Source organism: Sander vitreus, chromosome 8, assembly GCF_031162955.1.
Source record: "Sander vitreus isolate 19-12246 chromosome 8, sanVit1, whole genome shotgun sequence".
In the NCBI taxonomy this organism is placed as follows: domain Eukaryota; kingdom Metazoa; phylum Chordata; class Actinopteri; order Perciformes; family Percidae; genus Sander; species Sander vitreus.
Genome location: NC_135862.1, coordinates 33204184 through 33231503, shown reverse-complemented (window position 1 = coordinate 33231503; position 27320 = coordinate 33204184). Strand labels below are relative to the sequence as shown.

Genomic DNA, 27320 nt, shown 5'->3' with positions numbered 1-27320 from the left:
TGGTAATAAACGCATCAGATATCACGGTAAATGAATGTATTCATATGAAGATGAAGTACCCACCCACTGTACTCGGTGAAATGAATGAATGCATGCTCAAATGCCACCCGCCAGCTCGACAGCTCAGCTAGCGTAACATTCTCTCAGTAACACTTGTGTGTGTCTGTCCATTAGTAGCACACACAAAGAGTGCCATATGCCTCTCACTCTCATCTGATTTATCACCATTGCAAGAATTTTTCTTTTATCCAAATTATTGTCTCCACATTTCAACAACATGAAAGGCAATGCTACCTGCAGGATCCACGCAAAAAAGCAGCTTTGATGTGTGGCCTAAGCTGATGCTGAACAGATGTTGGATGTGCTGCATTCAGGTCACATACATATATTATTAGAGAGCTGTTCTAACTTGACAACTATGACAGGGTAACTAAGCAGCTAACTTATTTTATAACGGCACTTGATGGAATAATGATTAAGTGCTAGCTAAACTGTGTCTGTCAAAAAACAATGTATCTATCCATCTTTACGTCCTTAACGTTACACACAAGACTCACCTGTACTTGATCGCATCTCCCCCGGGACCAGCGCTTTCAGAGTCACTCAGCTTTTTCAGTTTCTTTGCTTTGTGCTTGGCCTTCCCTTCTCCTTTAGCGTCCTTCTCTCTTCCCATCGCTCACATGTAACGTTAGCTACCTCTGTAGAGAACAGTGAACATTATATGGCTGGAAGCAAATACACTTACTGCTGGGAGAGAAAAAAAATCAGAGTTCACAATAAAACGTTATTGTGACCGTTAAATTATGAGCGCCCTGGAAATGTTTGGCTTTTCCAAGTTAGCCAATTAGCTAGCTAACTGTTAGCTAACGTTAGCCAACGCTGGCAGAAAAAAAATAATACGTTAACTTTAACGTTAGGGTAACCGTTAGCTAGCTAAATTCAAATATATCTTATTCCTCGATGGCGGAACATTGCATGGCTAGTGAAAAATCTTACGTTAGAGGACGAGCTCACTACTTGCGAAGTCGACAAACACTGGGCTATATTTCGTGAAAAACACAAACTTTTTAGGCGGTTCAGTTCACTTGATGGACACAGCGGAATCTCCCCTGACTTTTGCTAGCTAAGAGCTGAGCCCATGAGCTGAGCACGCGTCAATTCCAGCTGAATTGTGATTGGCTGAGGAAGGTTCGAGAGTTGCCAGGTTAGGTGGTGTTATCGGTGTTACGTCGTAATCTGTGACCCGTATGATTCTGTGACCTGTTTTCACGGGAGCATGAAAATGGATCATCTAATATAGCATTAATTCAGTTATAAAGTGAAAATATCGAACAAGAATAGGCGTATTAGGTATAAATACATTTAATTTTCTTTATTTGAAAGTCTGGCCCCGGAGTGTCTTCTAAGAAAAATTCTGGCCCTTGGTAAAATGTAGCTGATGATCCCTGACCTAGATCCTAGATAAAATAATGACTGACTTAGGCATTTAAATTAGCCTATTAGCAATACAATTATTTATTAATTTTAACTTCCCTTGACAAAAAAATTAAAGATTGACATCTAAAAAATAAATAAGGTCGTTGCACCTTACAGAGACTGTTTTGTCATACTGCTATCGTAAAAAAATGCAGTTGATGACGATTGAGTGCCCTATAATTAATATATCCCAAGTATTTATATGCACCGACACAGGACAGATGCTTGGTGTTTTTTACCTTGGATGATGGATTCAAGTACAGGAGGAGGCTTTGACATTGTGGAAAAGTGCTGTCTACGGGTTAAACCATAGAAATAAAATGGATTAATTTAAAGCCTACTGTAGGCTATAGTAGGCCTACTGACATTAATGGATTGTGCACAATGAAATGGAGTTGGGGTTTTTTTTGCAGATAACTTTTTAACACAAAGGATGTTGTCTATGAAAAAACGTGTTTTAAAACTTGTGGAACGAAAATCACTTTCTAGGCATTTCCACAGCGCTGTCTCCTTCTGACTTGTTGCCATGACAGCTGTACTAATGGTACTGTCTCTTTAAGAGACCCGGAAACGGTTCCTTCCTGTGTGTTCACTGGTCGTGGGACCCAAACAGACAGCTGAGCTCCCTCCCGGCGATGATATCCCACTCTGCAATCCGGGCTTTTCGAAGCAGTGTGAGGTGCTGGCGACAGCGGACTGTCCTCAAAGCGGCTCTGGAAGCCTCGGACGTCAGCGGTTGGCGTTGCTACTCGACCCCAATTCGTGGTGTCACGGGCATGGAGGAGATACTGGCGAGGGTCGTTGCACCTTTACCCACATACGAAACGAGAGACAAGTCCCCTCCTCCTCCCGAATCAAACAGCTTGGACTTTATGCACTTCTACGGCAGTCTCGAGAAGGAAGACAAACCCGGCTTCCTGGTGAAGCTGTCGCAAGACTTCGGAGTAGACCACAAAAGCGTTTCAGAGCTCGCCTTGAGGCTGTTGGACACTCAGCTGCGAGATGTGGCAACCGTTTTGCAAGTTGAAGACAGGCTGCGGTACGGCTTGACTCCACGTTATAAACAGTTGCTTAATCATATAAGCAGGGTCGAGGGGGGAGTGAAGTTTCTGGTGGATCTCCGAGCCGATGTTCTTGAAATAATCTCATCCAAAGCTAGCGAGAGCCCGCACATCAGGGTAAATGGTTTGTTTACATTTTCTACGGGTGCTCGCATGAGTCAAGCGGTGCCGTTTGCGTTTAGGCGTTTTGGCACCTTTGCTTGAGCAACTGAACGTCATAGATTTTTATAGACTGTATGTGGTTTATTTAAACACCATTAGCAATAGGCTCAGTATAGCTGCAATGCTTACACAACTCACCCCCACACTGAGGCACACACTGCACTCCTAGTTTCAATCACATGGCTCACATTTCCTCACAGCTCAAGTGCAACGACCCTTTCCCCAGTTTACCTTCCTTACCAGCCAAACTAGAGAAACTACTACTACTTTTAACTTCCTAGTAGCTTAAGGCGTTTTGCTCAATTTCAAGACTTCCTTTATATTTTCTGCTCATTTTGGCTGGGCAGATCACGACAGAGTAGTGTTTAAAGCTGCCGCTGATCCTCGAACGCCCTTGAGTTTACATAGACCCTATAATAATATTTCATTCTAACACATGAAGAGGCAAGAGCTACTCGGCTGCAGCAACAAGGTGAAAGAGCTGATGAATCAGGCATGTAATGACTATGTTGAATGTTTTTTTTTTTTTTTTAAGACAAAGCGAAAAACAAATTGAAAGGAGAGGCAGTGGGGCGAAAAAAAAACCTAAAATGTTTCATCACACAGACATGGTCCCCATGCTCTTTGCCCCCTTAACGGCACAGTGTTTGGCAACTTATTTTTAGAAAAGCTACCCATTGCTTAGTCATTTATACTCAAATATAATTACATTTTCAATTCAGTCCAGCACTGGAGTGTAAGTGTATCAATCAATCAATCAACATTTATTTATATAGCACTTTACAGCAAACAGCAGGCATCCAAAGTGCTTTACATGAAGTAAAAACAGTAAGACATAACATACAGTAAATCAGAAAAAGTATACATGAAAACACAAAAAATGGAAAATGTCACAAGGCTACTATGTATTAAAAGCCATTCTAAATAAATAAGTCTTAAGGTTAGATTTAAAACGAGCTGCGTCTGTTATAGTGCGGATGTCAGGAGGTAACTTGTTCCAAAGTCTTGATGCTGCAACTGCAAAAGCGCAATCACCCCAGTGTTTGTACCTCGACCTTGGGACTTCTAAAAACCAGTTGACGGGACGACCGCAATGACCTGTTGTTTTCACAAACGGTTAAAATCTCGGACAGATACGGCCTGGTTCCATGCACACCTTGGAATAAGAGTGGAATATCTTTCAGATAGCAAGCATGTCTTCAAGTTTATTCCATGTACTTAGTTTAGTTTGTTAGTTTTACAAAGTATGAAAGACAGATGATAGATGTTTTATAGTATGATAGTATGCTCACTCACTTAGTGGTGATTAACATGCTCTTTTACTGACATGTATTAGGAGTGCAGCTTGTAATTAAAGTGCACCGTAGGCTGCATATCCAACTACTTTCTTTCTGCAGTACTGAGTACCCACAAGATGAGGGAGTGTGTTTTTTTTAACCATCAGTCTGACTTGTGTTCTTTATGTTGGCTGTATCTCTAAGTGGGAGTCATACTGAGTTGACGCTGCATGAAGCGTCATTTCTAAATTGACTGGTGGCTTGCAGGCTGGAGAATTGCTATTTGTGTGTCATAGGCCACCAGCTCTTTTATTAAAGCTACAGTATACGCAGGATGGTGTGTCTAGTAGATGCAGACATAAAGAAAGTACAAAACCCCACCATCTAGAAAGATACTATGGTTTTGCAATGGAGACAACACAATGGGATTTAGTGGCTTAATCTAAACCAAATACTTCTTCTGTCATAGTTGACACGTCACGCCCACCTTTTTTCTCAATCACACAAACTGCTGATTTGTTAAGTAGTTATGCTGAGATTCAATTCAATTCTATTTATTTATGTATTGACCGTCCATTGTTTTAGCTGCTTAGTAAAAGACGTATGTGTTCAACTGTCTGATGTGGTTTTGGGATTGAATTCCGCTCTCTTGCCCCACTGATGGACCAGACTGACTGACTAAAAGAACTTTTCTGCAGGATTAACACAGTCTCCTCTTGAGGATCCCCTTGTGACTCAAACAGTATCTGATCTTCTGTTGATGTAGGCAACAAGTGGCGGTGGAGCTAGGTTGTGAGTGACTTTATACACCGAGCATACGTTTCCATATTTCATTAGGTCTTCCCAGCTTAAAAGCTGGTACTTTTTTTAACGCTTGTGTTGTCTTCGGGTCAAATTTGACCCGTTTTTCAAAACAAGAAATATGGGTCTCTTTTTAACTACCAAATTTTTTTTTAATTACCCCAAAATAACATGGATGATTCCATACAATGCGCTTCGCAAGTACAACAAAAGATCATATCTCTACTTTCATTGAATCTTTGGTGTTTTATTAAATTTTTTAGCATTTGAAAAATAAATTGAAATGTTTCGACACAGTATCCTCACTTAACGTTGACACATAACTTCTCCTTTAATATTAGTCTGAATAATTCATAATTTCTGCTTTTTTAATCAAGGATTAGGTAGAATTCCCTATAAATTAAGTTAATTGACGATGAATTTCAAAAATAAGTGTAAAACTACTGGTAATAAATTGGTGTTCGTGGTGTCTATACATTAGAGGATGGATACCTAAACCAAACCCGACGGGACCCGACGGGCAGGGCCGGGTTCGGACAGATATTTAGAAATGATGTTCGGGTTCGGGTCGGGCTCGGTCACATCAGCACGATAAGGCATTGAATATTTTCAATTTAAAACAGCTTATTAACGTGCACTTGTTGCCCCGTGTGCGCTGATACGCTCATCTGTTGACATTTCCGAATGCCTTCCTACAGTTGCTTAATAAAAGTGGGCTTTTACATGTGTCATTAGTATGAGAGAAAAATTTGATTTGAACTGTGTCGGGCTCGAACATAAATATCTTAATTCCTGTCGGGCTCGGGTTGGGTTCGGTTACTGCTCTGTCGGACGGGGGCCGGGCTCAGACAGAAAAATGCAGCCCGATCCGCACTCTACTATACATGGTAGTACAAGAAACGTTAAACGTAAAAAAAAAGCACCAAAAACATTCAAATAAGCGCCAAAAAGTGCAGAAAAAAAAGACAAAAACATCAGAAAAAGTGTAGATTTTCTGACCTGGGAGGACGACAAGTACATGATTGAATGGAAGACAACACAAGGGTTAGATTAAGCAGTGATGGAAGAGCGTAGTTTTTTTATCTAAAGTTGTTATGGCTTGTTTGTATAGTGATTTTGAGTGGTTTCAGTGTGCTGTGGTTGGCCTGGGACCAGCTTGTCAAACAATAATGCAGAAATCAAGATGATAAAACCGATCAACCATCAAACAGTTTATGCCAATGGTCAAAAATAAAACTGCCCTGCTTGAGATCAATCAGGGCTATTTGAAGTGATTGCTTAATATGATTTTCAAAGAGTCTGTTCGCCAGAGGACATCTAACCTCTTTTCTCCTGCTCAATACCTATTTTATCCCCCGCTGAGAGGTGGTTCAGAACTTCAGATGCATTTAATCTCAATAACCAAGGCCCACTGAGACCTTTTGTAGCTTAAAAAAGGTCTAAGCTACCTACAGAGTACTCATACTGAGGCTTACCACCTTGGTCTTGGGGGTGCATAGCAATCTTTTCTTGTTATTGCCAGAATTGATTGTGCTAAAAATGAGAAAAGGTCATGGTAAATATGAAGCTTTTAGTACATATTGTATTGAGAGTATGTGCATACCAGGGGAGAGGAAAACCTGCAATCAGAAAATGATGCTGATAATCAAAGTAGCAGAGAAACATAGAGGGGGGAATCATACAATTTCTAAAATGACTAAAGTAATGAAAGTTTGGATTTAACAAGGCTGCAAATGCTGTGGTTCTTGCAAGGGAGTCTCCTTGAATTGTATGCTAGATTAGTCTCTCTTGTTCGGGTAATTGATTTTTGATGTTCTTCATCACTCCTACCTCCAGGCTTTTCATTCTGGCTCACCTGTCTACAAACTGAGTGGATAAAAGATGTAAAGACAAGTCTGAGATATCGTTTTAGTTGGCTCTTTGGGATCTCACAGAGTATCAGTGAGGCTATTTCTCACCCCACAGACAGACTGCCAGGCTGAAAAGTGGCATGCAGCCTACTGGAGTAAAAGTATTGGCACGCTCTGAGTTCGACCTGCAAAAACACTTAGCCTGTGGTCGTTTGGCCTTGGATAGACAGGCGGTTCCTTCCAGGCACTGCAGTCTCCATCGCTCTATGTAATCACAATATAACTGCAGTTCAAGGTAACCGAGGCTGTATCGGCTCACAGCATCGGAGTCTCATCTATCGACACAGCTCATGTATTGCTTTATTTTCTTTCTAATGGAGTGCAGGCTTTTCTTCTTTTCCCTTCCCTCCTTTCCTCTGTGTCTCTCCTAACCTCAGGCTTCGAATGCTAGACCCTTCCATTTCAAAAGACTTCATCTTCTGTTTGGCCTTCCTTTTGTGTCAGTGAGAATTGGCTACCTAAGGCAGCGGCTTATCACCCATCATAGATTATTTCACCTCAGGCACCGTGTAAGGTTAGGAGAACAAATACACACAAAAAACATACACCATCACATAAATAGTGTTAGAAGTTTTGTTAAACCTTTTTTTTTTCCTGAGGGTTACTTTTGATTTGCTCCTCACTCATAGAAATTTTCCAGCGTGACACCTCTCAACGAAGAGCTGAATAATGCAGGGCCTGATGCATATACTGTATATGGGGAAGAATTTCAACTTTTATTAGCTTTGGTTATGATTGTTGCTCACAGAGAATTTCAGCCAGTAGCTTTCACACCATGACTATAGTTAAGCTTGTTTGTATTAGCTTTTATTATGACTGACAAGCTGGCATTAAAGTGAGCCTGAAGTCAAGTCACCCTATGGAACAGCCAATATAGCCAATACAAGCTGTAGTTATGTGCCTGAGTGTGTGCACCGTGTGAGCTTTGTTTGTGTGTCTGCTAGATATTTGCTTTAAATGAAGTCTGACCTTTGCAGGGGGACAGGCCTGCTTTGAAATGGCAAGTTGTTTATTGAAGTGCCTCCTGTACACCCATTGCAAGCTCAAACAAATCACTACTCATAATGTGAAAACATTCAAACAGCATACAGACACCCAGGGGACCATCCACCCTGCACAGTGTGTAAGATGTAATATGTGTAATATGGAATTTTTTTTATAGCTGACAGATAAACTCAAGCAACTTGGCTGTCAGTCAATAAGTTAGAGTTTGTGAGTTCTCTTAATACAAGAGAGTGTTTAACCACTTCTTTTAATAGTCGAATAAAAGCTGCAGTTTCTAGAGAATACGTTTATGGTGTTTCTTCTTTATAAGATAAAGAAAGAAAAAAATGACAAAAAAATAACTCTATAGCAACAGTCCAAGGAGAGTGCTTGGGTTACTTCTTAATCATCATGTTCATAGGATGTACCTACATATTTACACAATACATAGTGTTCCGCACTATGTGATCCTGCTTTGATTTTTCTCGACAAACCGGCTGCTGAGCCGTCCTCAGCAAAGAGAAGAATGTGGTGAATTTTTCAATTATCAGCTGGATGTGGATGTTAATTCTAAATCTCACCTTTCTCCCAGGACCTAAACGGCACGCTGAAGAGCTTGCTGTCTGAGTGGTTCTCTGTAGGCCTGCTCCGACTGGAGAGAATCACCTGGCAGTCCCCCTGCGAGATCCTGCAGAGAATCAGCAAGTAAGGGCCTCACTTATACTGTGGTTCTCTTTTATCGTTCTCTCTATATTTTATTTCATCACTCTCTTTTCTTGTATACAAAGTATACAGTTGCGTAATGCAAATCGACCCTTTGCTAAACCCCTCCCCTGAACAGTTTTTATCCAGTCATAGCTTAGCAGCCATAACTAGGCACTTCTCCACATGCGTGAAAGTGTTAATTAATTTAACTGTTCCAAAACCAAAAGAGCAGAAGTGTAAGGAATGGGTTAAACAGTGTGTTTAAAGGTGCACTATGAGTTCCTGCGTGGTTTCAGCACAATTTCATTTTTGTCTCAAATCGTAGGCATCTCTCCTTGATCCGCTAGCTGCCTGGCCCCTGAACACACCGTGAAACAGCCCGGTCTCGGGAGACAACACGGGGGTTGTTAACGTCAAACAAACACTCGAAGCACAGGCTGGGCACCCTAAATACAACAACCTTTAACTGTTTAACCTTAAACTGCAAAAGTTAGCATGTCCAGCTAGCTTACACAGCAGTAACGTTAACCTAACCACATTGTTACTTCCTAGGCCAAGGAGCATTTCATTAGCTACTACATCTTCTCTTGTAAACTTAAAAGTGAGCCATACTGTTCCATACAGCTTGTCCAACCATGTACGCAAAGCATCCAAACAAGGTTTTGAAGAATTAAACATTCAACTCTCATCATACTAGAGCTAACTAGCTCTACACTGCAATACAAGACATGAATAACTACTAAACTAGTGAGAGCGCTGGCTGTTAGCATTGGGCTTTAGCCACAATCTTTTAGCCATCATGTAGGCCTATGTAGCCATCAAGTGCATATTTAAAACACATTTTATAGGGTTCTTGTTTTAAAACAAGTCAGCCGGAAACATTAAAAAAATCAAAGACGGCGTTTAAACTAGAGGTGTGAATCTTCACTGATCTCCCGATTCTATTACGATTATCGATTACGATATCTCAATGCATCACGATGCATCACGATGCGTCAAATAAATTTTTCTATTAAAGCCATATGGGATATTTAATTCATAGGTTTTCAAGCTTCAAAAACAAAACATTCTGCAGTGCTCTAATACTAAATAAATTGGATACATAAAACTACAGCACTGAGCACATGGCACTTCCTGAATGTGCAAAACATAACAGAATATGTAAACAGAAAGGTTGTTAGGCATACATTAAATTGTACACAATAATCGATTATGAGATGATTACGAAATGAGCTCAACCCAACAATGAACAATTTTGAGTGGTAAATCTGCCCTGTTATCACTATAAACCGCACGGGTCATACAAAATGGAAAGCGTGACAGCCGTGGCACACGGTAACTAAGCAGGGCGGGGCTAAACAAACGGTTAATTGAAAACTGAAATACTAACTATCAGCCCTTTGCTAGGTATGAGGCTGTGCACCCTGTAAGGAACTGGACTGACCTGAAGCGCAGAGTGGGGCCATACCGCCGTTGTTATGCCTTCACCCATGCCGCCATGCCAGGAGAACCCCTGGTTGTACTGCACGTGGCCCTCACAGAAGACATTTCTGATAACATTCAGGTTAGAAGCAAGAGCTGCATGCTGTTGTAACGGTTTGTCTCACTTTACCACGTTGGAGGACAGCTAAACATCTGGAATTTACAACCTTATGTTTCTCCTCTCAGCTGACAAATGGGATTATTGCTGTGTGAAAAAAAAACAATACAGAGACCTTTTAAACTACATATCCCTCTGGGAGCAGCCTCTACAGTGCTGACTTCCTTCCCTTGGTGTGTACAGTGAGGAAAAGGTAGTTTTGACAACACAGCAATTTGAGAATATTCCATGGTGTGAAATTCACAGTTTTGCTCCAGCAGCTCGGACACAGATATAAGAGACTCCTGCCTTGGCTGCATCTATCCAGCCAACAACACTGGGAATGGGCTTGTACTGTATCTGAATGAGTGATGCACATTGTGTCTGTGTGACTCGACAGAAATGTGTGTTTTTCTTCCCATAGAGTATTGTCCGTGAGTTCGCCACTCTTGACTCCGACGAGGATGTGAATAAGATAAATGCAGCCATCTTCTACTCCATCTCCTCCACCCAGGCTGGCCTTCAAGGGGTGGAGCTGGGCAACTACCTCATCAAGAGGGTGGTCCGAGAACTACAGGTTAGTGTGGCTGGGATGCAGGATGTAGTTTAGTTTTCAAAATTAATTCTTACTGTGCATCGTTTCAAACACTGGCCTCTGCATGAACTGCATTTTTCCATTGCTATTATAATGTGTGTGTGTGTGTGTGTGTGTGTGTGTGTGTGTGTGTGTGTGTGTGTGTGTGTGTGTGTGTGTGTGTGTATATATATATATATATATATATATATATATATATATATATATATATATATATATATATATATATATATATATATATATATATATATATTTATATATATATTAGGTCTGTCAGTGCATGTGGAGAAGTGCCTAGTGTTAATCGCATGCCGGCATTTATTAATTTATTTTACATTTATTTCACTCGGCTTTGCGTCGTGCCTAACAGGCTACTATTTTGACCCTTTGCAGCACCGTTACTTACAATCAAGCTGCCACTTCCTCCGAACACATCCTGCTGTTGTTTGCAGGCTGCAGGCATGATGGAGAAACACAGCAGCAATAACTCTGAATGGAGCTTTTTTTTTTCCAAAACTCCCGGACGGCTCGTAGACAAGTCGAAAGCCATAAGCACGTTGTGTAAAGCCGAACTAAAATATCACCAAGCACGTCAAGCTTGAGCTACCACCTACGGAGCTAAGCATAGTAGTACAGTTAACATGATGCTAGCCGCTAGCGGGCTAAACGGGTGGCAACTAACTGCAGACCTGTCAGCATCGTAGAGGACTCGGTCTTAAAGACGTACTACGGTTGACCTGTCTCGTTGCCATCGAGGGAGAGGAGTCGTTTCACCATACACATACCACACGGAGAAAGCAGCCACACTGAACAGCTGCAAGGTGCTGCAAACACTGTCTCATTAACCGGTGATCAGTGGACGTCAGTGAGTAATCAACATTATTTAGGAGTTACTAAACACTAATTTGACTCTAGTAAGGATAGGGATTTTTAGTGTTTTAGTTAGGTACTTGGAGGAATTGTGCAATAATGACAGATTCACACATTTTTCTTTTGTTTACAGTAAATAAATAATTACAGATCTTAAAATTAAGTTCATAAAGTAACTTTCTTTGCATTCATTTGATTCCCAATCAAGATACATTGCTTTCGATTGTTAATATGTACTTAAAAACTGTTAAACTGTAAAAACTGAAATGCAAAATAATAGAATTTTAATCATGTGATAAAATATGCGATTAATCGCGATTAAAAATTTGTAATCGTTTGACAGCCCTAATAAATATATATATATATATATATATATATATATATATAAATCTAATTTAAAACACTGTGAAATTAGAGCCAAATCCATTTTATATCTTACTATATAATATTGTAATAGAAGGATTACTTGAATCCATTCTATTTTAATTCCTATAAAGACTTGGCTTGGGTAAAGCATAAGGTCACAAGAGGCAAGGTTAGGTAAACACATGTTATCTAAATACAATAACTATGAAACACCCAGTCTTATCAGTGAAGCTTTCAAACCAGCCTGTCCCATTACAGCTACGTACATAATAACACCTTATCATTGACTGTGCACAACACACGTACACATATACAGCCTTTAACTCATGCAGAGCCCCTCCCTAGGATGTTTCACTCTGTATGACTCACACACTGAATTCAATTAAAAGGCTTTACGGCAGCCTTCAGTTGTGGCCTAGCTGGCACAGCGTTATTCCAGCGAGAAAATGTAGCCGTGGCAGGCAAGATTTTTGTTTGATTGCTTTTCAAAAGTTTTTTTATTTTAGTCTCAGTGCTGAATCATAAATATCCCACTTGTTCTAGCACTTGCCTATACACACATGAATGCATACACACATACAGTGGGGAGAACAAGTATTTGATACACTGCCGATTTTGCAGGTTTTCCTACTTACAAAGCATGTAGAAGTCTGTCATTTTTATCATAGGTACTCTTCAACTGTGAGAGACGGAATCTAAAACAAAAATCCAGAAAATCACATTGTATGATTTTTAAATAATTAATTAGCATTTTATTGCATGACATAAGTATTTGATCACCTACCAACCAGTAAGAATTCCGGCTCTCACAGACCTGTTAGTTTTTCTTTAAGAAGCCCTCCTGTTCTACACTCATTACCTGTATTAACTGCACCTGTTTGAACTTGTTACCTGTATAAAAGACACCTGTCCACACACTCAAACAGACTCCAACCTCTCCACAATGGCCAAGACCAGAGAGCTGTGTAAGGACATCAGGGATAAAATTGTAGACTTGCACAAGGCTGGGATGGGCTACAGGACAACAGGCAAGCAGCTGGGTGAGAAGGCAACAACTGTTGGCGCAATTATTAGAAAATGGAAGAAGTTCAAGATGACGGTCAATCTCCCTCGGTCTGGGGCTCCATGCAAGATCTCACCTCGTGGGGCATCAATGATCATGAGGAAGGTGAGGGATCAGCCCAGAACTGCACGGCAGGACCTGGTCAATGACCTGAAGAGAGCTGGGACCACAGTCTCAAAGAAAACCATTAGTAACACACTACGCCGTCATGGATTAAAATCCTGCAGCGCACGCAAGGTCCCCCTGCTCAAGCCAGTGCATGTCCAGGCCCGTCTGAGGTTTGCCAATGACCATCTGGATGATCCAGAGGAGGAATGGGAGAAGGTCATGTGGTCTGATGAGACAAAAATAGAGCTTTTTGGTCTAAACTCCACTCGCCGTGTTTGGAGGAAGAAGAAGGATGAGTACAACCCCAAGAACACCATCCCAACCGTGAAGCATGGAGGTGGAAACATCATTCTTTGGGGATGCTTTTCTGCAAAGGGGACAGGACAACTGTACGGTATTGAGGGGAGGCTGTATAGGGCCATGTATCGCGAGATCTTGGCCAACAACCTCCTTCCCTCAGTAAGAGCATTGAAGATGGGTCGTGGCTGGGTCTTTTAGCATGACAACGACCCGAAACACACAGCCAGGGCAACTAAGGAGTGGCTCCGTAAGAAGCATCTCAAGGTCCTGGAGTGGCCTAGCCAGTCTCCAGACCTGAACCCAATAGAAAATCTTTGGAGGGAGCTGAAAGTCCGTATTGCCCAGCAACAGCCCTGAAACCTGAAGGATCTGGAGAAGGTCTGTATGGAGGAGTGGGTCAAAATCCCTGCTTCAGTGTGTGCAAACCTGGTCAAGAACTACAGGAAACGTATGATCTCTGTAATTGCAAACAAAGGTTTCTGTACCAAATATTAAGTTCTGCTTTTCTGATGTATCAAATACTTATGTCATGCAATAAAATGCTAATTAATTACTTAAAAATCATACAATGTGATTTTCTGGATTTTTTTCTTTTCTCACAGTTGAAGAGTACCTATGATAAAAATTACAGACTTCTACATGCTTTGTAAGTGGGAAAACCTGCAAAATCGTCAGTGCATCAAATACTTGTTCTCCCCACTGTAAACAGAGCTGTAGTCACTAGACAGGCAGTAATGAAATCTCATGCATCCCTCTCAATGAGCACAGAAGAGCCCTTCATGTCGGGCCACTCCAGCTAGCACTTGTTAAACGATTGGAACATTGAATGGAACATCAAAAGCCACTCTACCCAACAGGTTTTAGAGCTTTGAGCTGCTTCCACTTCAGTTATTCATGCAAAGGGACTGTTTTGATCCAAGCTTTTCGCTTATTGGCATTTTCATTAATGGCAACATACGGTTCAGTGAGCTCAGCAGATATTGTGTTGTGTTTTCTGCTTTAGCATTAGGGCTGCTTGTGTCAGTGGTTGGAAAGCAGGTTATATTGCACAGTGTTGTAAAAGCATTTCAGATGGGGAATGTTTTCTTCATCAAGACTAGCTTTGCAAGTCAGCATCTTCTCGATCCTCTTTGTTGTCTTTCTAATGCAAAAATAACTAATCTAAAAAAAAGAGTACTACTTTTTAGCTTCTCTACACTACACTAAAAAGGCAGAGCAGTAACTAATAGACGGTGACGATGGGGGAAAAAGGAATTGGAGTTAGACAGAAAGGCAGGCAGTTTCTGCAAACAAAATGCTCTCAGCTTTTTAAATGAAAATAAACCTTATTTTGATTATTACAGTCCATGGTTTAAAAGGACTTAATGAATATTTGTTTTGCATATCTGTATATTTGTCTATTATGAAGTTATTTTGCAGTCCCTTCAGGATTTCGCGATGTCGCGATCGCAACAATTCACGCAAATTCAACCATCGCCGTGAATTCGGTGCGACTGGCAATTTTGACCAATCACACCAACTTTACCGCAAATTTGACCAATAACCGGAGTTTCCCTCGACTTCAACCAATCCCAGCAGTCCCACGCGCAGGCTTACTAAAACCACAACACAGACTTGTATTCTGCAGAGGCCCTGGCTTTGTGACAGGGCTTTACCTTATGTAAAGGTGAAGAGGGGAGCAGCGCAGCCACAGAGGGGCCGCTATGATGATTAATAAATGATAAAGTGGAAAAGAAAAAGGTCACCGTGATTTAAGGTGAAGGGAGGAGGTCTTGCTTGTCTTTGTAGATTGTTCCCTTGTTCCATTTTCATCTCTTCTGCCGCCTGTATCCTTATTTCCACCACCCTCTTTTCTTTGTCAACCATCAACATGGGAGCACCCAGTAGTTAAGAGTAGAGGTTGGAGTGAAGAAGGCGTGATTATGATAGTGTGGAGTGAGAAGAAACAGAAGGGCAGAGTCAGCGGGATGTGGAAAGTGAGGAGGCTCGATTTGAAAGTGAAGAGACTGCGAAATCGAGGATGAAGAAAAGGAAAACAGTTTTACAGAGTAGCGTGTTAAAAGGGTTGTCTGACACTTTTTTCAGCAGCCACTTTCACTCTGCCTGCCACATCTCTTCGTCACTTATCAACCCAGACGCCAGAGCACGAATAGGGGGAGGATTTTGGCGAGAGTGGAAGAGAACTCATGAGATGGGTGTGTGTGTGTGTGTGTGTGTGTGTGTGTGTGTGTGTGTGTGTGTGTTCGAGACAGACATGGGAGAGAGGCGAGTGAAAGGACAGGTATTAAAGGTGAGAGGTGAGGGCAAGGGACTGAGGATAGACTAAGAGGGAGGGAGGGAGAGAGAGAGGGGATCATCCATCTCCATCAGTGGGGCAGGATTGTGAAGCAATGGAGTTGATTTGGAATGCCGTCCCTGTCTGAGGAACTAACGGATTGAGCAACAGCCTGAGTGCAAACAAGAAAATGTTATTTTGTGTTTTGATGCCGAGGTGGAGCGTTCATCTCCCCTATTTCCGCCGTTGCGAAGCTGGTGCCCCTGGATTTTGCTGGGGATCAAATCTCTGCTGCCTCTCATCTGTTTTCTTTACACCGTTACCTTGTTATATCATCCCCATCCCTTTCCTAGCTTTCTTTTTTGTTTTTGTTTTTCTCTTAAAGCTGGTTAAGGCAGGTTGAGGCAATTCTGTGTGGAAGTGTCTCTGCATGCATGTAAACGATTCTGCAACTTTTTGAAAATTTTCGTTTCAAAATAGGGGGTTATTAAAACTTTTTTTAACACTTGAAATGCATTAAATGTTTTCATTCAACATTCCTGCATACCTTAGGTCTTCCGTTCCATATTTAACACAATAAAATAACACTGCTTCTAAACCTTTCTTTATATAATATTAGTAATAGTGAACCCTCCAAAAATATGTTTTGCCATTATTTATTTTTTGAAACATTCATAGATAGATAGAAAAGTTCATTTTCAGAATTTGTATATTTTTAACGTAGATTTTAAAATATTATATGTTTATATGCAAATTGTACTTTGTTACACATAAGCTACTGTAACTGCTGAGTGACTGGTACAGAGTTATCTGACTGATCACTTTCCATTACAATATAACCCTCACCTTCAGCTGCTTCAGACAAATGTTCATTTTCAGGCTTGTTATAAAAAACCCTCCAACATCCAAGAAAGTGCATTGTGCCATACACACTAATGCTGCACCATCTGTAACATAAGCAAACTTTTTCATCTTATGACCGTGTCAATATATAGTATCAGACGTCTGGCTCAACGGATTTACATTGCTGGGATAAAGCTTGAGATCTCCTGTGTTATGTCCCTCCCCTTTCGCTATCTCTGTTATCGGGGCTTAGCGCCACCCAGGACTGTTGTGAAGAAATACAAAAGTCAAGTCAGTCACTCCGGTGCTGCCGGAAGGTCCGCCGAATGTCCTGTTACCTTCAGCTTTCCTTGTGTTGGCATTCTAAACTCTGGTGGATTTGTGAGGACTATGGTTAACTGCTCCTCAGATCTCTGCAGGGTAAATCCAGACAGCTAGCTAGACTATCTGTCCAATCTGAGTTTTCTGTTGCACGACTAAAACTACTTCTGAACGTACACGTGTTCCACCAAAACAAGTTCCTTCCAGAGGCTATTTTGCAGAGGCACGCTCGTTGTGTCCGGCGCTTAGAGCCCGTCCAAGACGATTGTGATTGGTTTAAAGATATGCCAATAAACCAGAGCACGTTTTTCTCCCTTCCAGGAATGTTGTGTGGACTAGCCAGACCATCAGCCAGACCAGGAAGGTCTGGCATCGGAGACTACACAGGGTGTAAAATGGTATACTGTATATTATAAAAAGGTATGCACTTTAAGGGTTAACTCTACCTCCCTCCCTCTCTCCTCATGTCTTCCAGAGCGAGTTCCCTCACATGGCCCAGTTCTCCAGCCTGTCTCCGATCCCGGGCTTTTCCTCCTGGCTCCAAGGGCTGCTCAGCCAGTACAGGAAGGAGGGCCGGGGCTCTGACCTCCTCTCTGAGCAGGAGTGGAAGGAGGTGGAACAGGCCACTGACTCAGCCCCGGGGCCCCCGGCCATTGAGGCCCTCCGCAAGCTGATCGCCACCAGCGAGTGGATGCGCTCCGAGCGCCTGACCCGTGTCCTAGAGCCCGTCCTGATGCGTCTCTGTGCCTGGTACCTCTACGGCGAGAAGAGGCGGGGCTACGCTCTCAATCCAGTGGCCAACTTCCACCTGCAAAACGGCGCCACCATGTGGCGGCTCAACTGGCACGCTGACACCAGCCCTAGGGGCGTGGCCAACTCCTGCGGCGTCATGGTGAACTATCGTTACTTCCTGACAGAGACGTCTAAAAACAGTGCTCTTTACCTGCAGAATAAGGTCATCGTTGCATCAGAGCAGGTGCTGGGGCTGGTGTCCCAATTTCAGAAGAACAGCAAACTGTAAGAAAGAGACGTGGAAACACACATAAATACGCCACTGCTCTGTTAGATGGCACTTGATACCATTAATACATTAACTAAGACACTTACTTTGTTTAATTTGATTCTAATGTTTGACGTGTTTCTTTAATTTTCCCGCTTCGGAAGCACCACTTGATTGAAACTGAATTGAAATTAGAAGATTTCGGTGTCTCATCCCATCTTCAGTGTGTAGTGTGCATAGGTTAGGCTTCTTGCCTCAATGGGCTTCTGGTTGAAGCTGTTTGATATTGTGTCACTGCCTGCCAGGCTGAGAGACTGCAGCTAATGAAGCACGAGGCATCTATCAATGCTTTGCCATGTTCCTGGATAACAGTGTGTGTAATGGTGAAGCACGAGCAATGAGAGAGTGCAGCTACTGGAATAAATGATGTTTAGATTCTTACATTTGGCTGAACTGTCTCACTGCAAACATGTTGATGAATGGGAGAGTATCTGATTGTGTCTTCTTTTTTCTTGGGTTAGGGTTTATATACACCTGCTGTTACACTGCTTTTTCCCACTGAAGCTCAATACACAAAGGCATGAAATCACTGACTGGAAATATTATTTCATTTTAAATAACTGGTTTTTTTCTCACGGCTACTCAACTGTGCTCACTCTTGACACACACGCACGCGCGCGCGCACACGCGCACACACACACACACACACCAGAGTGCCATCGCTGACGTTCTAACTGCTCTGTACAGGTGCCAAGCAGGGCTCATATCAGCCCACACTCCATTGTTGTGAAATAATATATCACAGGAAGTTGACTGTGAAATTACATTTTATCTCTCCAAGGAGCCAAACTTTCTTTTTTCACAATCACTGCCCCCCCCCTCCCTCCCTCCCTCTTCTCTCCATGTGCCGCTCTGCGTCCTAGAAACTAATGGAGTGAGAAATAAAGTCAAAATGAATGGCTAGATTGATGGTAGTCAGTTGTGAAGGAAGGGGGGAGGAGAATAAAGAGGCATAAAAAAGGACAGGTGTTTAAAAGAATGCCCCGTGACAGACCGTGCGAGTGTTTCCGGAGATGTCGGAGGCAATAAGACACCCATACCTCTCTGTGTGCGAGGGGACATCGCAAAAAAAGCGACACTCACAGTGGTGGACGGTGCACACTTATGGTATGGGTTGCCATGGAAACAACAGTGACATATTCCACAGATGCTGCTGGCAGCTTGTTTTAAAGTCACTGTTGCCCAAGAACGACCGATGGTAGTGACCACAGAGCGGTTTAGGTTAAAAGTCAGGCAGCTTTTAATAATGAACTTTTTAAAAGTATATTATGTCGTACAGTGCAAGTAATTACTTTTGGATAGTAGTCAGGCAGGTATTTCCCATAGGATTAAGAAGACAAATTGCTCACACAGCGAGCAGTTCCAGCTCTGAAATCTGATTTATGGACACATCGGTTCCAGTTAAATGGAATGATAAAAACCTCCTCGGTGGAGACTTAAGAGAACGAGTCCAGTTTCCATGTGTTAAATGGAGCTAATTTGACTTTTTGGCTGGTCAAATAAATGGAATCTGGGCGCCCGGATAACTCAGTTGGTAGAGCAGGCGCCCATATATAGAGATTTACTCCTCAATGCAGCGGGCCCGGGTTCAACTCCAACCTGCGGCCCTTTGCTGCATGTCATTCCCCCTCTCTCTCCCCCCTTTCATGTCTTCAGCTGTCCTGTCAAAATAAAGGCCGAAAATGCCCCCAAAAAATCTTAAAAATAACAATCTTAAAAAAAACAAATGGGATCTGAATATGTAATTGTAACGAAGGCAACATTGGATACTATGATACATCTGTGATCAAATGGCAGTAAAATTGAACAGTATGTCAGAGCTTTTTGTAGACAAATGTCGCTGCAAGTATTCCGATCACTGACAATTTCCACATTGGTGCAGTGTGTACTTAGACCAGTCTTCATTTGTATCGAACCAAATTGCAGTTTTGTTAAATTTCCAGCCCAGCACATGTTGATAATGGATTCACAGCCAAGTTCAATATTGTACATGCTCCGTTGTCTGACACGTCTCAGAGCCAATACTTTCCAAAAAGCAGCAGAAGACCTGATTACAATTGATTAGAAACTGTCTGCTGTGGAAATTAATGCATCATCTAAAAATAATTCAGCACTTCAGACAATCCTTTTAGTTTTTTTTTAAGATGGGGAGCCCATGTGTGCATGGCGGTGGTGTATTTCATTTCTTTTTCCTCATTCGGAGGAAATTGCCTTACAAATGAAGCTAATACATTTTTCACAGATCACACTGGCCAGAAAAAGTCAGAGTGATGGTAGAGTGGGCCGCAGCATTTTCATGTTCTAATTCATTCTGATAAAGTCTGAGATATAAAAGCTGTTTGAGTTTAAAGGGCACAATGATTGAAGTAAGTTCTGGATTGTATCACTGATAAACTCGGTATGTAGTATTTTATATTACATTGTTGTCAAAAAAAATATATATATAATGAATGACAGCAAATCGTTGCATTCCAAAACCACTTGAACAGTTTATTGAAATACTGTCATGAGTTTTGATTGGAAATGGTTCAAAAGAATCATAATGTCACATTTGACTTATCAAAGAGCTCCAAACATTCATCCACACACCTGTAGTGTCTTTTTCTTAAATGAAATGTTTCAATTGCATGTCATTTCATATAAGCACTATATTGAACGGTATAGAGAGTAGAGCCTGACCGATTAAGGATTTTTAAGGCCGATATTGATACAAATATTTGGTGATTTAAAAATCCAATATTCCGATATATCGGCGGATATATATTTAAAAAACAAATCCAGAAACGCGTAAGAAAACAGATTTCCCTAACATTGGTTATTTGTAGTTATTTGTGAGTCCTCACTAAAATAATATGATAATGCAGTTTTGTTTCATTGTCACAGAACAGAACAGAGGAACATCAAAATATATTAAAGTTCTGATAAATAAAATGCATAAAAATACAAACCTAAGATATGAAACGTAAAGGGTTAAACTGGTGGACAAACTATGCAACACCAACACTCAGAACATGGTTGAAGGGTGTTTCGTCCGTTTTTATTTTATAAATATTCATTTATTGGCCATTATAAATGCTGATACCGATAGTTTGGAAAATGCCTAATATCTGCCGATAATATCGGCCCGCCGATATATCGGTCGGGCTCTAATAGACAGTAAATATTGGCACAGAACACAAACCTATTCCAGTACTTGTTGTGATCCCTGTGCCACCGAGAAAAACAGAGCACACAAACTGTCGGATTCATCCTCTAGTGACGTCCTCAAAAGCAGAAATGGCAGGAAAAATGTTCATGAATGAAAACAAAATGTCATTCATTTTTGAGATTTAAACTGATGGAAAAACTCTTACTGAACCTTTAACGTCAGCTTCTTGGAACATTGGTCATTTGTTGTCCCAGCCAGCATACAGTGAACTCTGACCTCTGCCAAGTACTGACAACTAGCCTATGTTGCTTTTTAATACACTTTAAATACTTATGACTAAATAGGCAATAATCAAAGTTAAATCTCGGAGAAAAAAAACCTTTGGTATTATTTATTAAGCATTTAACACTCAAAAATGCTCATCTGACTGTGTGGGTGTGTTTTGATCAGATTTGGTTTAAAAATAAACACTGTCATCAGATTTTGATTCAAGCGTTGCTGCTGAATTATGATTGTTTTATCAAAAGTGACATAACCTATTCCAACCAGAGCCCCACCCACTTTGAACCACTAAGTAAAGCATGGATAAAACGGCATAAGCCTCTTTCCGACCAAGTAGCTACAGGAACGTAATTATAGGAACAGTCCACTTCTAAACAGTTCTACTAACTACTCTCCCCCAAAACCGGTTTTGTCATTTGCATTCCCATTGGCCAAGTGGCCATAGGAACTGTTAGGAGGGGTAAGGGAGTGACGCAAGCACGGCAACGGTCTTTATAGCGTCGTCACTTGACTTTAGCGCTACGATAAAGAATAAACGGAGTTTCGAACAGCGGCGTTTAAAGACTAGGCTGGAGTACTTAACAGAGAAACACAGAAGATGAAAGCTCCAGCGTAATATGATTCTAATTAATATGATGGAAGAATAAAGAAGAGCAGAGCGCAACAGGCAAACAAAACGATGGGTAAGTTTCACTAGCATTAACAATTAGCTGGTTGAATGCGTGATGTTTGTCTTATGAGTTAGCATACGTAGGCGAATTGCAACAGACAGTGAAGAATATGTACTGTTTGTGTTTCAGACGTTGTGAGGTCACTAAAGGGTTCCTATGCGGAAAAGGGAAAAGACCCTGCCCTGAAGTAGGCGCTGAAAGAGTTACAGGAACTGCGGTCAGAGGAACTTAATAATCCCCAAATTGGTCCAGTCGGAACAGGAGAAAAAAAAAGGGTTCTAGGAACGTCATGTTCTAGGAACTGCAAAAATCCCTCCTTTCGGAAAGCGGCTATAGACAGGAATCTCTAATGTAAAATAACCAAAAGTGCTCCAACTTTGGCAGAATTTGTTGTGTGCAAGTCGGTCCGAATCGCTCACTAAGACTCATTGAAAAAAAATAAATAATATGATTTCAGAGTCTTTAACAAGCTACAGTTCAACCTACTTTTCAGTAAACTAAAGTCAGTAAAGTGTATCTGGTGTGGTGTTAAAATGAATCAATGTACTTTCTGATGTGTTTATTCTGGGCATCAGCTCAAGTTGAAGGATAGGTTCCTCTGGAATTTTTATAGGGTTTGGCATTTTATTGTAACACTTACTCCTGACATTTGAGGGAAATCAATGCATCCCCCCCCCCCCCCGAGTCATTTTTTATGACGAGGACTTTTGCACACAAGTTCTAAATGTCATTGTGTGGTCTATTCACAGCAGTATATACGCAGGTATGAGATGATGTGGGGAAAGTGGGATTTTCAGTTAAAACTGAGAGCGAGAGAAAAAAAAAAAAATGTCCCGGGCCGGCTGACTTTACCTGCAGGCCATTGACTTTCCTGTATGTGTGTGTATGTGTGTGATGGTAGAGTTCATCCAAGTGTGTTAATCCATTCTTCCTGGTTTCTGTAGCTGGCCCTCCCTTCATGCTTCTCATCTCACATCACCACCATTCTCCTCCTTCTCCACCCTCTGGTAACCCGATCCTGCACCCACAGCCTATCCAATCCGTAGATCCGTCTTCAAAGGGCTTCACGGTTTCACGGGCAATCAGGACACACATATACACACACGTTCCACATGTGGATAGCCACACACTCTCACAGGGATGCGTGCAGCCTTGTGAATATGCTCACATTTTGCAAGATGTTACCTTTAGAGGGCAGCAGAGTTTCACTCAGAGTGAATTGTTAGACACTGAGCACATAGTTAGGAAACAGGCTTCCCTGATTCGTTGGCTGGCCAAACACCCTCTTTCCCTTGCTTTTCTAAATGCCTGTAACCGCTCTCTCTCTTCCTCCATACCTTCCTTTGTTATTCCTTTCAGCTCACCCCACACACCCACTCTGTCCCAGTTGCGGAGCAAGTTGGAGATTGACAGATCTGCTACATCTGGTTATAGGCTGTAATTAAAACTAATTTGGCTTGGTGATGACATTTTATGGCCCCCCCCCACCCCCTTCATCCATTGCAATTAGTCAGTATTAGTTGACCTGACGTCTTGTATCAGATTGGATTATTGAATGGAAAAAAGTAAACAGGCATGGGTGCCATCACCCTAGCGTGACAGCCACTTCAGGCCTGGTACAGCTGCCAGACCGTTAGAATGAGAGTGGGAAAACTCTCCACCTGTCTCTCTCTCTCACACACACACACACACACACACACACACACACACACACACAAACACACACACACAAAAAGTTGAACACATTCCATAAAGAGCACAGTTATGCACATTTGCGTAAAACACACACTCAGTTGGCTATGTTGCCGAGTTCATTGATCGGGTAAACAGTCCCTGGTCCCGAGGTAATGATCACTCACAAATCACCCTCCATTTGTCCTTCCCTGTCTTCATCTTTTGCCCTTGATATCTAGACCACCTGGACATTGTTTTGGAAACACCTTTCTGTCCCTCTTGCTGCTAATGAAAAGCACTTCCTACTGTGCATCAGAGACTGAGTACTGAGTCAAATATCCCAAACGTTTGACAGTTGGGAAACGTACCAGATGTTGAGAGACTTAGCAGAACAGGTGTTCTGACACATAGTTTGTACTTGCTCTATTTCACCCTGCAGCAAAGTTTAAATGGCAAAGCAAAAAGCAGTTCCTCCTCTTGAGTAGAAAAACGTCTCGAAGAGACAAAGATGTACAGCATAATATTTCAATTTATGAAACAATGGCGTTGGTAATTTATCGATCAGTTTTCCATTGTGCAGACATGTTGTCAAACTTCTCTTTATTGAAATCATTGCCATTATACCAGTAGATGAATGATATTCCACAATGTTACCAAAGCACTAGCTACGTCGTGTAGATGCATACTCTACGCAGCAGTTGTTACAAGAAACTACCTGATCCACATTAAAGGGTCTCCAGCCATGTTAGTGGCACTGTGAGGCTGTACTGAGCAGTGGTAGCCTGGATGCCAGCTGAACTTAGCCCCGCCCACAACATTTGAGGTCGGTAAGTTCGGTCTGGACGTGATCCGTTGTGGAGCAACTATGCTCTAACCAGAGCTGTTCGGACCAATCAAATTGTCAGGGCGGGCTTTATACGATGATGGACAGATGATCAACAGTAACGTAATCAACCACGTCACCAAAGAGCGCTTGGGTTGAATTTGTTTACAACAAAAATGGCTGCCGCTGGAGAATTGAGATGTGTAGATTAAGCCATCGCGTCTGTTATAGAAGATATCGACAGCGCATTCATTTTAAAAGAGGAACAGAGAACCGCGATCAAGGCATTTGTCGACCGGAAAGATGTTTTTGCCGTCCTTCCTACTACATACGTCACATACTCCGTTGCTCTGATTGGTTGGCGGTCTATCCAATTGAGTGCAGATGCATTTTCTTTCCTGGTTGGGTTGAAAAACACACAATGGAGCGGTATCTAGACTCATATTCTGACTAGAATCTGAGTATGACCACGTCAGGCTAGAGCAGTGGTGCTTTGAGCTAAAACGCAGAACATGCTGATGTTTAGCAGATATAATGTTCAGTATGTTCACCATCTTATTTTGGTGGTTAGCATGCTAATGTTAGGCAATAAACACAAAGTACAGCCTATAGGCTGATGGAAATGTGATTCATTTTGCAGGTATTTGGCGATAAACCAAAGTCTTGAACAAACTGAAACGTTGACCAGATGATGGCCCTAGATGAACTGATAAAGCATCACCAAAGTTATTACAATTCATTTTGAGGGGTACATGAATGTCCTTACCAATGTTTTTATGATATCCATCCCATGGTTGACAAGACATTTCACCAAAAATCACAAATGTCAATCGGGTTTACTAGATGCAAAGTCATCGGATCACCAAAGTTATTAGGATTCACCCCTGGGAACCATGAATGTCTGCACGAAATGTAATGGCAATCCAACATTTCAGCCTGGACCAAAATGGTGGAATGACGTGGCAAAAAAAAAAAAAATTGGTCTAACATTCATGCAGCAGAGGCAGAGATATCCTGACTTTTGGTTACACTCCAAAAATGTTGGATCCTACACTTCCCATGTTGAAACCAACAGCCCCTCCCTGCCTGGTTAATGCCATCATCTTTTAAACTTTATGCCCCATGTTTGCATGACAGGCTTTCCGTTATATATAGTCATCAAGCCCAAGCTAAGATAACCCTGGTGACAGCAACATTATACAACTGATCTTGAGTCTCCTGAAAGGCAAAAAAGATCTGAATCCCTTTTCTCTCATTCACATTCGTAATAGGATATTTAAGGATCATTTATGAAGTCATGCCACTAATTAATATGTCATTAAAAGCTTACAAGTGTTATTCATACACCATCTAAAGTTGAAACCCCCTAATAGCACTAGAGACAAGCATTTTTAATGAATTCCAGCTTGTCTCTTCAAAAGATTCTTTTATCTGATGAAAATTCACAACACATGCAGTGAGAGAGACTTCCACAGACAAACTGAGCAATGAATCAGTGGCTTTTCCTGTCAACCCGGTTTGTCTTTTACAGTCACTGCGTGCATCCCAGCGAGCCATTAAGGCATTGGACCTCCTCCACACTTTGTCTCGCTCGTGCATCCGCAGCGTTATCTTCAAAAATCGGTTTACTCTATTTCTCTCCCTCAGATCAGCTCGCACTGCACTCTCTCCATCTCGACTCTGTGTCTACCTCCCTTCATCCAGAGCTGCATATTGAAAGGATACGTTGTCTCACTTCATGAAGCTGTGAGTCTCATTTAAATAGATGCAGCAGCTGGGCTGACACGCAAGCCTCGCCTCGCGAATCCATGCTTGTCTTGCAGCAGGAGAGAGCGGAAGCCAACGATGGTGTGACAAATTGCGTTTTCTTATTTTCACTGCGCTGATTTATTCCTTCCCTCTACTGCGCTGCCACCCATCAACATCCCACTACCAACACCCCTCAGCCACTCCCCCATCCTGTTTCCCATCTCCCTCTATCCTTTGGAGCGGAAGGCCTATAGCAGTGGTAATGAGGGAGGTTAATTGGCCTTGCTGTGTCTTTAGGAGGCTGGATAGTGACGATGGCGGCGCTAGGATGGGGGACTGACAATTTTCTCAATTTTCTTTGGATGCCCACCTGCTTACCCTCTGCTGTTTTCACATAATCTGAAATCTTCCCCACTGAGAGTCCTCTTTATCTAGGCATCGTGCACATAAAAGAGAGGCATTCCACGTGGAAACTTTCATACAGACACTGCCACCTTTCACGCTATTCAATTACTCAGGGGTCACACTTTAGATACTGCACGCCATCAGAAAGCCGAGTTGATTTGCATTTCCGGGAAATGATAGCACAAGTTGGACAAAGAGAAAGGCGATGAAATGTTCACTGTGATGGATTGCCTGTCTCATGCAATTTTCAAGGCACTGCAAGCTGTGGATGTTCATAGCGAAATGAATGAATATCATAAAGTATGTTCACGTGCAGACCAATTTTCTAGTTTTGGATCAAAAGAGGGTTATGATGTGTAGACAAGAAGCCTGGTTAGACATATACCTGTACACATCATTCTAACATGCATCCATGTTTCCATTATCTCAGCAATTGAGGATGAGCTGTTTGTTTTCTAGATGTCTGGAATAACATGCACGTACCTGCCTCTGCTTATCAATTAGAAATACCAGTGCTAGACTTTCACTTTCATTCCAGCATAATAAACTATCCTTTATACACTCATCCAACTCTTTGTTGTAAAATTGAATGGCAATGTTTCGGTACCTAGACAGCATGTGGGAGTTTGTTTGCAACTTTTGACCTACTCATCCCTCTCCTACGCACCTGTCTCATGAAACAGATGTGCTTAAGTATTTTTCTATTTTGTTGTCCTGACTCACAACTACAGTACAGTACCAAACTTGAGTTGATGGTGCACCTGCACACCAGAAACCTGGACAAGGTTTTTTATCATCTTTATCTGCAAAGT

At 41.8% G+C, this 27320-nt stretch overlaps 2 protein-coding genes across 4 annotated transcripts in view; one reads left to right on the top strand and one right to left on the bottom strand.

Annotated features, from left to right (window-relative positions):
• Nucleotides 1–3095, bottom strand: part of LOC144522636 (DNA topoisomerase I, mitochondrial) — a 43420-nt gene extending 40325 nt beyond the window's left edge. Inside the window, exons 1-2 of one of the 3 annotated variants that reach the window (XM_078257871.1) lie at nucleotides 2838–3095; nucleotides 558–698 (exon numbers count right to left, since the gene is read on the bottom strand). In XM_078257871.1, the coding sequence (XP_078113997.1) occupies nucleotides 558–673 (116 nt within the window). In that variant the 5' untranslated portion in view covers nucleotides 674–698; nucleotides 2838–3095. Of the gene's footprint in view, nucleotides 1–557; nucleotides 1772–1958; nucleotides 2045–2837 lie in introns of those variants that run through there. The other 2 variants (XM_078257873.1, XM_078257872.1) reach the window with 2 other exon arrangements.
• On the top strand, nucleotides 2038–18286 carry mlycd (malonyl-CoA decarboxylase). The gene is made up of 5 exons (XM_078257874.1): nucleotides 2038–2654; nucleotides 8264–8376; nucleotides 9784–9940; nucleotides 10380–10532; nucleotides 17172–18286. The coding sequence occupies exons 1-5, from the start codon at nucleotides 2112–2114 to the stop codon at nucleotides 17715–17717; spliced, it is 1512 nt and encodes a 503-aa protein (XP_078114000.1). The 5' UTR covers nucleotides 2038–2111; the 3' UTR covers nucleotides 17718–18286.
• Nucleotides 18287–27320: the final 9034 nt, after the last annotated feature.